The sequence below is a fragment of the Cinclus cinclus genome, chromosome 14, assembly GCF_963662255.1.
Source record: "Cinclus cinclus chromosome 14, bCinCin1.1, whole genome shotgun sequence".
In the NCBI taxonomy this organism is placed as follows: Eukaryota; Metazoa; Chordata; class Aves; order Passeriformes; family Cinclidae; genus Cinclus; species Cinclus cinclus.
In genome coordinates, this window is record NC_085059.1 from 13,323,833 (window position 1) to 13,339,077 (window position 15,245).

Here is a 15,245-nt window from a genome sequence, read left to right on the forward strand (position 1 = left end):
ATGCCATTGAGAAGAACAGTTGATTGCACCACAGATAACAAGCAACACCTCATGTCTAGCATGGAACATGTCTCCAGAGGGATTTTCACTTGGCTATGCAATCCACTGCAGAGTGGATGATGCTTGCAACGTATCACTTGTCATACTAAGACATTAACAGCAATGAGATGGGTCAAGTCAGAGGTCAGTCATCTTCCCAACGCCACCTAGCTGGATCCACTTCACTTCTGCTCCTCACATTTGCTTGATTGCGTGTCACAAGGGTTTGTGAATCACAGCCACACCTGTTGTAAGAACAGACACAGTTATGGTAGGAGCAGCTCCTGGGCTATCACATGGCTACAATCATCCTGCAAAGCCAAAGGCCAGCAATGAGGGAGGTATCTACCACTTCTGTGACTGAAATCAACATAAAACATAAACATTGAAATCAACATAAAACATAAACATTGAAATCAACATAAGAAAGAAATATAACTAAAGCTTCAGGGGGCACAGCCCTCAAGTTTACAGATGCCCACTCTTCATTTACAGCAGCCCACCACTGCCCACTCTCCCATTGCCTGTTTACCTGCATAACTCCTCCCTGTGCTCATGCTGGTTGGTAACAACGTCCACTTGTCTGTGCTGGGGTTGTAGTACTCCACCGAGGCCAAATTGCAGGAACCATCATCACCTCCCACCACATAGAGGAGACCATTCACCGCACACACACCTCAAAGCAGAGCACAGATGGTGAGACATGGGCTAATTCATCCCCCACAGCATGCTGCTGCCACAATCTGATTCACTCCCAAGCAGATACCTCAGCTCCCATTTTTATCTTTTACAATGCTGATCATATACACCACAAGCACACACAGACAACTGAACCAACCACCACAGAAAGTCTCATTATGGTTACCTGCATTTCTTCTACACATATTCATGTCTGCTACTTGCTTCCAGGTGTTTGTCCCTGGGTCGTAGACTTCCACACTCTTCCTCACCAAGGGCCCATCATGGCCCCCGGTGGCGTAGAGCAGCCCACTGAGCACACCAACACCTGCCAAGCACAGCCAGGTCAGCCACAGCACAGGGACAGGGCTGCACGTCCCTGGTTCTCCTACTGGGCATGGCCTTGGCCTCTCCAAGGTACTTCCAAAAACATGGGTCACATATGCATCAAGATCACCAGGCACGTGGTCAATTCTGCACCCACCCACCCACCCCATGGCACTACAGCAACCTGCACAGTAATGCCTGGCAGATGTCCCCTCTTAGGAAGCTGTCAGGCAATCCAAGATCAGCAGTCTAGTCCCATGACATTCCTCTGCCTTTATTCCATCTCTTTGCACTTGCTCTCTGCCTCCCACCCCACCTTGTTTCCATCTGCCTGATATTTTCCACCATGGGACCCTCTGTTTTTAGCCTGATTCCCCCTTTCAGGACTTCTACTTTTGTTTTTCCTGCTGCCACTGAGTCACATGACTTCATCCCTTGGATGATGTTCCTCTCCTCAACAACTTGCTTACAGCTCTTGAAGCTGCCACTTGGTTCCTCTCCTCCCACTCCCACCCCAAAACCTGGCATCACTTGGCACAGACAAGGTGCCTCCAATGCCTCCTTCTCAGCCATTTTTGAAGGCCCCTGGCCAAATCTCTGGGAATGACAGGGATCTTAAAGCTACTTCCGCCTAATATTAAGTAATTTAGTTAATTAAAATGTTCACCAATCCACTAGAGTTAAAACTTCCAGCAACATATCTTCATTAATAGGTTCAAAGGCCTCTATTAAAATTAACAAGGTGGGATGTTAGTAAAACAGAAACAGATCTGAATCACATCATTTCAACCATGGGCATTAACTGGTATGCAGGAAGGAGAGGTACCCTGCCAGACTGATACCAACAGAGTTTTGACTTGATCCCTGTGCAAGGATCTTTCCTGGTCAGGAAAGGAGAGGACAGGAACAGCTGCTAAGACAGAGAACAGGCACAGCCAGGCTCAGCAGATCCATCAGGAGCATCCCCATCTGGGGACAGGTACATAGGTCTACCACTGTCACCTCTCCCTCCTCCAAATTATCTTAGCTTGCTACTGCTGGGTTTGGTTTTGGCCAGCTGTCTCTTACTGCACCAAGAGGTGCTGAAATCCTAGTAGGACACTGGGATTCGTGGTTCACCTCTGGCAAACTCGTAATCTCTGACTGCCATAAATATTCACCTTACTGGGCCACATCCTTGGTGTGGTTGAAATACTCCAACATGCACGACTTGGGAAGAGCAGAATACATCCAAATGTGTGTCCTGGCTCCTGAGCTGTAGCAGGTATCTCCCAGTTCACTGGGAAATGGAAAGTCACTTAACTGCATCTGAGTCCCCAGCAGCCTGGCTGTGCAGCACCTTGGCATTTGACTATATTCAGCTGTTAATGGAAATTCTATATTTGTAAGAAATAATTTAATGACTAAACTAATTTAGCAAGTAAGAGAGTAAAAGAGTCGGAAACACTCAAGCTTTTTCACAAGTGCCTCCTCGTGCAGTGAGACAGACAGGGCACACAGGGACAGGACATCCCCGCCAGTAGGGGAAGGGAACTTGCCAGTGGGTCCAGCAAACTCTGGGAGTGTTTAAAAAATGTGCACATGTGGCACTTGGGGACATGGCAGCAGTGAACATGGCAGTGCTGGGTTAACGGTGGGATCTGAAAATCCTAAATGTCCTTTCCAATCTAAAAAAATTTATGGTTCTACAAAACCTGGGCAGCACATCCCCACAGCTCCAGTGTCTCCAGGGATTTGGGGACACATGTCCTCAACCCCACTAGATGTCAGCACAGGAACAGCAGCACAGAGCACAGTGTCATTCCTGGAGCTGTACAGCAGATAGTGCTGCAGCACTGCTGCTGGCCAGTGGCACTGGGCAGTCCCCTCCAGCCCCTGCTGGAGGGGCATCTGAGGGACAAGCAGAGTCTGAGGAGTTCAGCTTTCAGGTGGGGAACAGAAAACTGCAAAGAAATTTGGCAGGGGAGTATGAGCATTCCTAACAAAGGACTTGCTATATAGAGAAACACTTGTAAAGCAGCACTCGGAGCAGAGTGTTTCCAACAAAGACAACTCACTAAACTCCATTTCACTACAGGCACCAAATTCTTGCTCTTTCAACACACTGCCAACAATAGGAGATAGTCATTCTGCTCTCCTGGAAGGCTGCACTGGACTAGGTCTAAGGATCAAGCAGACATTATGAACCTCTTCAACAGAACTCAAACTAACAGTGTGTCCATATTTACCCCATCTGGAGCTACAAAAAAGATGTGGAAAGAGTGACATGGTGTAGAGAGCAGCCTCAAACTGCCCAGCTCAAAAGGGAACTCCCACTACAGCTTAACCCACAGGGCAATTTCAACCCCAAAGAGCAGCCCTCAGGCTTTGCTGTGGTAACTACATGATGATTTTAAATGCAGTGGATAAGAGCTCTTATCCTTTTCAGAGAGGAACAATAACAGAGAAGACAAACTGCTAACTGGCCCAAGATCATTTAGGAAATTAGAAACCATCAAGACTAGAACCCGATCCTTTTACGACACGTCCTTTCCTCTAATTCTCCAGATCACCAACTCTTGCCAAAAAAAATAAACTAAAAACTAGCTAAGCAGGGACAATCTGCAATGAATTTTGTTATCCTACGCATCACTCAATGTGCAGATGCGGTTTGTGTTGCAAAGCACCCACTGGGTGCTTGCAGAAAGTTCCAGAATGAAAAATCATCTGAAACCCTGCCATGATAGGGAGAGCGAGGTATAGCTCGGCTTTCCAGTGCCCAGCTGTGTCTGCAGCTGGCGATGGAAAGAGAACTCTTTGCTTACAAGTGAGATGCATCTGCTAGCAGGGCTACTTAGAGACACCGAACATTATTTCATTAATCCAGAAATCAATCTCAATTTGGCAGATTTTGTCAGTCAGGAGAGCTGCTGAGAGCTTCCAAGCCGTTACGCTTTTACCCCTCACGGGAAGCGGGGCATGTAAGAGGTTGCACTTGCGAGCCCAGCAATGCCAAATCCCACTTTTCCTTCCTGTCTGCGAGCAGAGGTGGTGGTGCCCATCCCGAGCAGTACCTGCCCCGCTGCGCCGCGTGCTCATGTCAGCCACGTAGGTCCACTCGTTGGTGGCGGGGTTGTACTGCTCCACCGTGCTCAGGCACTGCCGTGATGCTCCATCATAGCCCCCCACGGCGTACAGCTTCCCTGCAACACACACAGCCAAGGCTCACGGTGCAATCACGGCCCGGGGGGACAGATCCTGCCTGAGGGCGGCTCTAGGGACAGCCTGAACCTGCTGGGATAGCCGGGAAACGCCTAGCAAAGGGATCTGCAGTGGACTCGCAGGCAGGAGCGACTGTTTGTAAAGCTGTTAAACTGCCAGCAACACAAGGATACAACACAACAGCTTAATCAGAAGTCAACAGCCCAGAGGGCTTTCCAGAATACTTGTTGGCCCGGGAGAAGAGGGATTATCAAAGCAAGTTCTGTTAATGGAGGGTTCCCCTCGTTCAGGTGCGCTGTCAAAAGCTGTCACTGCACATTAATTACAGCATCACATGAGAAATAAATATGAAATAGCCTCTTATAATAATATAATACCTGCAACGAAACCCAGACCTGATTTTGTATAACTTGGGTCAAATCAAACCCCAGAGATGCTGTGAGCACAGCTGAGGCTGGCTTGTCACTTGTGCCCAGTGATGACAGCACAGGACACCATGTTGTGAGGGTCTCCTGGACTATCCTGCCTCCCTACCTCAACTCACTGAAAGCTGAGTAAACACACACAAATAAACACACACTGGTAAACACACACTCACTGAGACCAGAGAAGCACAATCAGATATCATGGGACTGCATCACACATGAAACAAGGCTGATGCTCTACTGTGTCCTCTGTTCCCAGGCCTGACTGATTGTCTCCTTTTGCCTCCCTGTATCACCTATCAGCTTGTTTTGCATTTAGGCAGTTAATTCTCTAGGCAGAGAACAATTCTTCTTACTAAAGCAGCCAGCACAAGTCATTCAAGTTCAAGTCCAGGTCTCCTAGATGCTACCACAAACAGGAATTTTAAAAGCTCAACAAACATGTAGAAAAATTCTAAGCTAAATTTTTGTACAAAACCTAGAAATTATATCCATTGTCAATCCATGACAGCAGATCCTGGCCATGAATGAGCTGTGCAATTCTTTGCATGTACAAGGCTCCCACCAGCAGTTATCTTCAGCCTTAGGCTTTTGCATCCTCCTGTTTCTGGATGTTTGCAAGGCTACAAAAACAAGCTGGCTCTTTTCTTTCTCCTTCAGGCCCACCTGTGGTCTCCTTCTGCATCTTCCTGTCTCTAGGAGCATTTCAAATTCTTATTTGTGCTGTTGGTCCTGCCCGGAATTTGTCAATGAATCAGGCAAGAGTGCCAATCCAAGCAAGACAAGATCAATTTCCCCAGCTGGCATAGACTATTAGGTATTTTCAGTATATTTCAGATCATCAGATCAATTTTTGTCACATTCAGATGAACTCTGTGAATTAACTGCAGGCTGCAGCTTGTTCCCTGCACCAGTATGATCAGTTCTTGTGCCCATCACATGCCCTCATTATTTTTATCATGGACTCCAACATACACAACACTTATTTGTGCTTTCAAACAAAGCAAAGGAAAAGGAATTCATGAATTTTCATGAAAATTCATGAATTTTCCAGCAGAAAATCTGTCCAAAGACGCAGAAATGCATCTTTCAGGTCCATATTTAATACTTTTTCTGCATTTAGGCCACTTGAATAAATTCCAATGACTGACAGCAGCCCATCACTTCCCAAGCATGGGCCAATTTTGAAGGAGGTGCTTTTTCAATATGCAAATGTAAGTTAATGACCACTATTTATTCTGACTTTATCTCCCTTCTTCTTCTCACATAAACACATTTCACATACATATTTCATGTACATCCCACTCAGGTCAAATCAAAGCACTGTAAAGCATGGTTTATATGGTTTATGATAAGGGTTGTGCCAAAGCTGCTCTGCACTGCACTAACTGGAAAGTGCTATGCCACACTAAAGTTCAAATAAAGCCTTACACTTGCTTCAGAATATATTTTGTAAAAGAAGAAATGGTTCCTACTTAAACTTTTCATTCTCCTGAGTGCAAACCAAGCTGCTCATTTCCAGTTCCCTCAAGTTTGGTGATGACACACAGGTGCCAGCAGCTGCCACCATCCTCCCACCTCGCTCTGAGCTGCTGCAGCACCAGCCTTTGCTGTCATCAGCCCCTGCTCATTTAGGAACCACAGCAGAGCTGTGCCTGATGTCAATAAACACAGGTTTTAGCATTCCTGCCAAAACACCAGCTTGGGACTGTGGGACAAACTCTGCTCCTGTTTCTCTGGCTGAGCAGATTTTGATGGGTATTCCATCCACGCAGTGTCTGCCAGCACAACAGCATCAACTGCACAGCAGCACTGGCTTTCACCAGCCAGAAGCAGCCCAGGAAGAATTTGGATTCAAAGAAATCTGCACACACCTAATTGCATTCACAGGAGGAGGGGGCTGGTCTGATACAGGTTTAAGGCTCCTGGAAAGTTTGATTTTTCACCAAGATAAAGAGGAGAATGGAAAAAGTTGCAGCAATTACATCATATAAAATCAATCTTTCCCAACTGGTCTAGGGAACAGTTCTTGCCATTCCCTCCCACTGCAGGTAACTGCAAGTAACCATTCAGGTTTCTGTTTGACACAGTAACATTTGCTTGATGGAAATGGCTGCTGATTTTCTTACCCTCCACAACTCCAACTCCAACACTGCTTCTTCTTGTGTTCATGGGAGCCACAAAAAACCACTCATTGGTTTTATAGCTATAGGCCTCAACTGATGCCAGACCTAGTTAAAAAGGGGATACACAGGTTTTCTAATTAAAAAAAAAGAGAAGAAAAAAAGATTGGTGTTGCATTTTCATCTGCCTTCCACCTCCTCCCAAGCCCGCAATTCCCACCACGTTCGTGCAATCCCACTTCCTAATCCCTTGCCTTTTTCAGGCTGGGACCAGCATGTCAATGCCACTTCTTCAGTGGCTGGGAAAACCATTATCCCTTTACCCCTGCCCTGGGACTGCTGCCTCTCCAACGTGCTGAGGACACCAAGGGGAGCATAGTCCAAATTCCAAGCCCAAAAGCCCCGGGTCCTTTCAAGCATTACAAAACATCCATGCAAAGGTTTAAAAATTCCCCCAGACCCTGCTGCAATAGTTAGTTCAGGGCTTAACCAAGTGGCAGAGCTTTACAGCAGAGGCAGAAGTGTGAATCTAAACACGCAGCTATGCCAAGATAAATCCCAGGCACACACACCCTGTAAGACTCCTTGCTAGTATTTTATTCACGCTGATATGAAAAATTTAACTGAAACAAGGAAAACTCCCTTTTCAGCCCAGAAAAAGCAGAATCATACAGAGAACGAGGCTGAAAGAACCATATCACTAAAGAAAATGATAAGGGTGAGGGTTCTGTGCAATTACTGACAGGTCAGAACACGCACACCAAACCCCATTTCTGGCTCTTTCTCTACAGAACCATAGAGGAAGGGCACAGGAACCGCTCTAAAGCTCTGCAATCTCTGCAGGGCCTACCGAAAGCATTTTATTCTGAGGTCAGGCACTGCGTGGTTCTCGCCCAGTGACCTACCCGTGCTGCCATCAAAGCCTCCCACCGCGTAGAGGAGGTCGTTGAGCACGGCGGCGCCCAGGGTGCTGCGCCTTTCCTGCATGCTGGCTATGGACGTCCACTGGTCCTTCACGCCGTCGTACACGTCCACCGTGCGCACCCGCAGCGACCCGTTAAAGCCCCCCACGGCATAGACATTGCCAGCCATGAACACCACGCCTGAGGAAAGAGGACAGGGGTTTGACAGCAAACGCTGTCTAGATCCTGCTCGCCTGCCAGGGTGTGAAAGACAGGTGGGAAGAGCGGAACATGGGCAAGGCTTTGGCATTTTCTGCAGGTAAATAGCGTTGAAGTTGAGCATGATAAAACATACGTGTCATATGGGAGGTGAAATGCACATAAAAACATGGTAGCGTAAGGCACAGATGGAGTTCACACCTGAATGAGTAATTCTGTGAGCCAGAGGGAACACCAAATGGTGAGCCACATTCACAACTCTGTCAGATGTTTTCAGAGGAACACTCCCAACTTAAAGATCTGCTTTCCATCACCCACTCCTCCACACCAAGAGGGACTGACTCAGCTCCTTTGATTTTCACTAGGAAAACAGCAAGAAAAACTGGACCCCTGTGGGCTGCAAAGACAGCAACAGGGGAGGAGGAGGGGGAACACTGATGGAGGAACAGACAGGAGAGAGAGATGATGAAGAGGAGACAGTGGCTATGGAGGGCTGACAGGCAGGAGTAACACCACTAGAGAGCAGGACATCCACCTGAACAAGAAGGGAAAGATGTCTGTAGGGAAAGAAGAGGAAGGAATGGTGAAAATAAAGAGCTGCTTGAGGCCAGGGGCACAAAGGAAGCTAAAGGGAGGACTAAGGACATCCATCCAGGGCTGAAGAGCTGCATCAGGGAAAAGAAAGAAGGTTGCAGTAAAAGTTCCCTTTACCTGCTCTGCATCTCCGTGAGGGAAGTTCTGCAACCTGATCCCACCTCTCCTCCTCAAAATCATAGCACTCCACACTGCGAATGGCTTTGGGTGCTTGCCCACCCACCACAATCATCACCTGCAGAGGGAAGAGAAGAGCTAGAAAACCTCAGACATGACCCTGGGCAGCTGTCTCTGCAGAGAAATCATCACCACAACCTGATCAAGAGCAGCTGCCAAAAACATGTACTGAAGGCCAGCTAGAAGCTTCTGCAGAGACACTAATTTCAGGCAATTATATTTCAAGGGGGAAAAATTTCTATCCAGTTTAATGCATGCTAAATACAGCTACCCCATTTACCCTTCCTCACTGTGTTCCAGGTGGGCAACTTGCCCAATTTCCCCTTGAAAAACAAAACCTTTTGGCACCACAGCATACACAAGACTCATTGCAGAAGTATTTTTAAGTCAAGAAGATTCCAGCATAATTTCCACTGGTAGCCCACTGTTTAGTCATTATCTCCATGGTGGTGCTAAAAATAATCAATGCCACTTAGAAATAAAACGTGACAGCTGCAGTGCCACCTGCAGGGAAGGTGACACTCAGGGAAATCACCAGAACTGTTTCGACCCAGGAGGTCTGGGCTGCTGAAGGATGTGATCTGTCAGCTTCATTAAGGCTTTTGGCTGCCACGGCTATTGAAGCAAATGCAGGAATTAAACCCTGGTTCCTTACAGGTAGGGAAGAGCTGTGTCAAGGTGGTCACGGGCAACCTCAGGAATGCAAGAACCGCTCTGCCAAGTCAGGCTAAGGGTTCATCCAGCCCCAGACTCCACTAACAGCAACAGCAAGGGGTAGACACTGGTGGGAAAGTGAGATGACCAGAAGACCTGGGCAGCATGCAGTGCAGTCCTGCCCAAATCTGCCCTATCTGCTGCCAGAAGACAAATTCCCCACAGACACAGGTGCCAGGAGCCTGCAGCTCTGCACTCGAGGGTGCCCATGGCTCTGAGCCCCAGCTGGCACTGCAAACCCACACTGCACAGGCAACCTGCCCCCAAAACACCTGCACTGATGAGTAGCTGGACTGCACTTAGCTCAGCACACATTTCATTCAACCCTCCGTAGCCATCAAGAGGCAGAATTTGCTCCCCATATCACAGCAAATCAGCAGGGCAAATGTCACCCAAGACAATCAGATTTTTACAAGGCCAAGGAGCTAGAAACAAGATAACGGGGCTTCAAATACAGATAAAGAGTAGCTGGAAAACCAGCTTTGGCCTCTGCAAGGCAGATGGGAGTAGCTGTGGGGATAAGATCGTCACTTGAGGTCACTCAGATAAACTCAACTCCAAGCAGGGTTGCCTTAAAAGTAAAGAGCTAGACAGCAATATAAAGAATTTGAAAAGCATGGAAAGCGTACCCTGTTTGATCTACAAGATGAGAACATGATATTAGAAACCAAATTGTTTCTAAATTAACAGCCTGACTACTAGTTGTGTAACAGTCTCCCATAGCAAGCTGCAGGGCTTCACACGATTACAGAATTAAGGGATTTCATAGCAGACAATAATCCCTCATCAGCAGGACCAACAGGCCAGATGAAAGTTTCTCAGTAACAGGATTGCTGAAAGATCATCACCTCCTTCCCTTTCTTCACAGTTCAAAAGGAGGGAGGAGAGACCTGCAGAAGATTTGTGTCTGTACTCATAGGTCAGGCTATAAAAGATGTTGAGAACCTCTGAATTCACTGATTTCCTGCTCCTTTTATCCTGAGCTACTTTAGTCCTTGAACAAGGGCCATGTCAGCCCTTCATGATACCCCCAAAGCTGTGTTCTACCAATTTCATCTCAGCAACAGCAGGCAGAAAGGACACTGACTCACGCTGCCACATTTTGCAAACCCACAATTTGTCAATGGACAGTCCAGTATCCAAATATCAGAAACAGCACAGATCTCATACACCGTCCCACAGAGCAATCTCATTATTGTTTGTGCTTGGAAAAATAACACACTGTGTTTTTGATGTCTTAGAATCTCCAAATGTGTACCAGCAACTTCAATGGCAGTCTGCTGGCAGAGAGACGTTGTGCCAAACTGTGTTTATCTCTGGGGCACAGGGAAAAGTTCCTGTGGTCGTTTTTACCTTGACTAACAAAGGGGTGGCCAGAGCATCACACGCCTGCGGGATAAACGTGGGGAGTAAAAAGGATTGTTTATTCAGTTGCTGCTTTGAGTCTATTGAAATTTGCTTCAGACTTCCTGCCCACGGGGCTGGGGGCTGTTGTTTCCTGCTTCCCTGGCTTCTGATTATGGATACAGGAAACGAAGAGACACCTACTGTGACCTTCCTCAGCAGGACTCCACAGCACTCTAAGCAGGCAGCAGCAACCTCAGCCAGCCCTCCCAGCACTCCAGCAGCCACTCCACAGCTCAGCGACCCACCAAACCACTTGTGGCTGACAAAACGTTTCAAGAGCAAAGATACTCCTTCCCCAAAGGGTTTATCTAAGTTTATGCAGCTTAATTCTGTTTCCTTGCTGGGCATAGGCAATGCCAGAAGAGGGAGTAAAACACTTCCAAGCACAACCTCTGACTCAGTAAAAGGTAACACGGCAAGTTCTCAAGCCCCTGTGGAAGACTGAAAAGACCACCAGCACAGGGGTGAGGTTACATGAAGTGACAAGCTCAGATTACCTTTGGCAAGCTAACGGGAGTCCTTGGCTTTGTCCTGGGATTCTTTATTAGTTGCCTTTGATCCAGAGGAAGCAAATGATATTTCATGGCTTCGATAAGGAAGTCTTTACAGGTGTTGTTATTCTTGATTAAAGCTTCTTCTTCGACTGTCTGAGAACATGCACACACAGCAAAGATCATGTACACAGGCACAGGTCACAAGGAGCTTTTTAGAAAGAACACATAACATGGAATTTCCCTTCCAATGCACCAACATTTAAGAAAAATACAGGAGACAAACACAGACTTCCAGCTCTTCCCAAAGAAGCACATGCAGTAGCATCCAAGCTTCTCACTTTTTTCCAAGACCATTCACAAGAAGTGAGTATTTTAGCACCCTCTGCAAAACACTTGATGCAGTAGATGAGAATTCACCAGGAAACTGGATACAAAATAAGTGATTTCTTTTATCTGAGTCAGAATTTTCAAGGAGAGGCAGTATCTTTTATTCCATCAGAAGATACAGATGAAAGAAAACCAAAACCCTGATGGGTTCATCATGTGAATACCAATTTTATACCAATTGTATTGATTTTTTTACATGTATGATAAAAGCATAGTAGTCAAAAAAAAACATATGCCAACCCCTTCTTTGGGAATTCTCCGCTCATTTTCCAGGCCCAGATCCCAGAAATTAATTTAGGAAGAACAATCTCCAAGTCAGACTAAGTCAGAGAGTGCCTCCCTCGCCAGCCACACAGACCCATATGTATGCACAGTACACATCTTAAACCAAAATTATCACACATTATGTGTTTCCACTGATGTTTTGCCTGTGCATGAGAGACAAAAGCTACACGAGCTTGTAACACTAGCACTTCAGTATTTTCAGGCTGAAAAATCATAGATATTAACTTATCAATGTTCCCCCAAGAGGGACAGCAGCTCTGTTCTCAGCATTGCCTGGCAGAGCATGTGTCCCATTTTACAGGAAGGTTTCTGAAGCACACACTGATTTCAGAGTCCTCTCAGTTTTTGTTTTTATTCTTCTGTTTACAGACTCAGCAACAAACCAAATTACCCATCTCGGAAACAAGCAGCCAAGCCACTGATTAAGGAGCAACCAGCATCTTAAGTGCAAGTATTAATGACTTCTTTGCAGACTAACCTGTACCAGGTAATCTCTGGGCAAAAGGGGCAGGCGAACATGCTCCATCAGCTTAGCCATGTGCTCTAAGCGAGACTCCTTCTCATAATTTATCCAAGATATAACTGCTTCAAAGACCTACACAGACAAAGTACAATTAAATAGGGAAGAGAGAACATCCTTGCAGAGTCACCCACCCAAAATCGGAAGCATGGTGATGTTAGAGCATCGAAGGAAGGGGGTGCAAGGTCTCTATCAAACAGATGAAAAAGCTGTGACTGCACAGAGCACAAGCAGCACTGTAGCAAAAAGCTGAGCTGACCATGCATGTTATGTTAACAAGCAGCTTCATATCTAGATGTGCTGTATCACTCCCAGAGCTAAGTGCATGTCCAGAACAATCATATACCTCTTGGACATTAGCACTGGAAGGCAGCCAGGACACTTAATGAGCCTGCTGACATTTGCACTGCACATTATTCATTAAATCAGCCACAACAATTACTCCTGATAACAGAGATCTCCCTCCTCCAGGAGCCTGGCCACACAGTAAAGTCACTATGCTCATATTTAATCACTGTACCAGCTCTGCCAGCCCCCAGAAACCAAGAAGTCTCAAAGACAAGTTCCCCCCACACACAGGGCAAGCCCTGCCTGCAGCCATGGAGCCTCTACACTGCATGAATTTCACTGCTAAAAAACCCTCAGATACTCCAGCTGGGGAACAAGGGCACGCTGGACTTCTAGTCTGAACCAAAATCTAGTTCTACTTCCAGATCCAGCTGGTTGAGATAAGCATCCAGAGCTGGAGTCCGTGACGAAGTGCTCCCAAACAGCCCCATGGGCAGAGCCCTGGCGACGCACAGGCGCGGGAGCAGCTCCTGTGTGGGCTCCTGTATGAATATGCATGTGCTTATATAACTGGGAGCCTCACTCACAAAAGAAAGGCCTAAAAATGTCACCAGGAGTGGGAAAGGCTTTCTGAAATGCTCGGCAAGGCAGGAAGAGGGGCTGATGCAGTCTCAGATGCTGCACAGCAGGATCTGGATCACTGCAATGGAGTTTCCCCACCGAGAGAGAATTAAATTTTGACCCATAACTCACATCTACAGGCAACGCTCCCCAAGCTCTCTCACTGCCCAGTTACTCAGGGGAGGCTGAGCAGACACCCTGCCTGTCCCATGCTTGCCCCAAAAGCATCCCTGGCCCTTCCCTCCAGCATGCCAGGCAAGTGCCCCTGGTTTCAGCTTCCTTCTGGGGTGACCAAATGGTCAGGCCAATTTGCACAGATAATTCTTTCTTTCCATCCCTCCTATTACTCCCCAAGAAACCATTTTGTTTGGTCCAAGGTCACTAATATGACAAAATCAACCAAAAATGAGAGCACCATCTTTCAGTTCCCAACTGTTGCTGGCAAATGGATTTGCAGGAAGCCTTGGCAGACACATCCTGCCATGAAGGAGATGCAGAGCAGAAAGGGGTTTCTTCCTCCTGGGCTAAACTACATACTTTCAAAATGCAGTAAAGCACCAGCTTCATTTCCTGTACCAGCAAAGCACTTGCTGAACTGTTTGGAATTCAGGACACTGCAATGAGGATTTAAACAACATAATAGGGAGTGGTGTAATCAAATCACAGCAAATGCTGAGGAGAATAACTACTGCAGAGCCTTTAAGTATTTTTAAATTAAAATAAATAAGCAAACAAACATTTTAACTTTGGCTATGAGGACTTGAAAGTAGAAACTAGGTTGTTGTGAGATTTTTTTAATTGCAAATCAGTGTGGAAGGAGGATAAAGCAAATATTTAGCTCACAAACAGGCATTTCCTTAGCCCCTTCTGCACAAAGGCTGAGCTGCAGAACAGGTCACAGGGCTGGGACATACCCAGCTACAGGCCAGGAGGACAGGAACAAGTCTAAAGGAAAGTAAGGCAAATGTGCACCACGAATAAGCTGCTTCCTCAGTGCTGGAGTCCACTCCTGAGTACGGCCAGCACTGATGTTTCCCTGCTGTGCCTACTCTAAAAATAACTATTTTCTTGAAAAAAATCAAATTCTGGAGCCTTTTGTTGACTCTCATTCCTAATTTCAGAGAAGAGGGGAAATGCTTTAATCCAAGACAGCAATATCTCTATTTAAAGACCACATCTGTGTCCAGTCCTGCTGTGCTGTCCCTCCTCACACCATGCCCACTGCAGACCCTGAGCAGCTGCTGCTGCTACCCTGGGACTCTCCAGCCATGCAGGACCTGCTGCCAGGATGGGATGGACAAAGCAGCTGCCCACACAGTTTGATTTAGAGCTGAGGCACAGGCTGAAGTAGCAGCTGGCACCTGCACGGCTGCAGGAGCAGTCCTGAGCTTGGGAGAAGTAAATTTCCCACTCTACGGAGCAGAAGGGTAAAAGCCTGGAATATCCCCTCTCTGCATACTGCCTAAGGAAAGAGCAAGTCCAGATGTTTTCCCAGTCTCTTCAGCCAAAAAATGATTTGCTAGAGATTCCCAAGACTGAGGACCAAACCTTGCATCAGCTTCTGCTGTATGTCAGCAGCATGAGACAATGAATCAATTACCAGACTCTGTGTAGAATCCCCAATCCAAAAATCTCAACCCTTTAAAAAAATTTTCTTTAGCCACTGTTCTGAGTTGGCAGGAGACCATTCTCAAGTCCTTCCACTTCATACATCTTTAGTAAATAATTATTATTTTTATATGTTTTTTTTTAGCTTGCAAACAGTAAAAAGAGCCAAATAGGTTAGGTACAGAAAACATTAATAAAACTGTCTTCCAAGTACTGTACTCCTCTAAAGCAAAAAG

The 15,245-nt window shown here is 46.5% G+C and overlaps 1 protein-coding gene across 2 annotated transcripts in view; it reads right to left on the reverse strand.

Annotated features, from left to right (window-relative positions):
• Positions 1-255: 255 nt before the first annotated feature.
• Positions 256-15,245, reverse strand: part of KLHL3 (kelch like family member 3) — a 56,505-nt gene continuing 41,515 nt past the window's right edge. For both annotated transcript variants that reach the window (XM_062501851.1, XM_062501852.1), the window contains 9 exons: positions 12,451-12,567; positions 11,304-11,453; positions 8,626-8,743; positions 7,699-7,896; positions 6,800-6,901; positions 4,098-4,226; positions 905-1,045; positions 572-715; positions 256-284 (listed from right to left, as the gene is read on the reverse strand). In XM_062501851.1, the coding sequence (XP_062357835.1) occupies positions 256-284; positions 572-715; positions 905-1,045; positions 4,098-4,226; positions 6,800-6,901; positions 7,699-7,896; positions 8,626-8,743; positions 11,304-11,453; positions 12,451-12,567 (1,128 nt within the window). The remainder of the gene's footprint in view (positions 285-571; positions 716-904; positions 1,046-4,097; positions 4,227-6,799; positions 6,902-7,698; positions 7,897-8,625; positions 8,744-11,303; positions 11,454-12,450; positions 12,568-15,245) is intronic.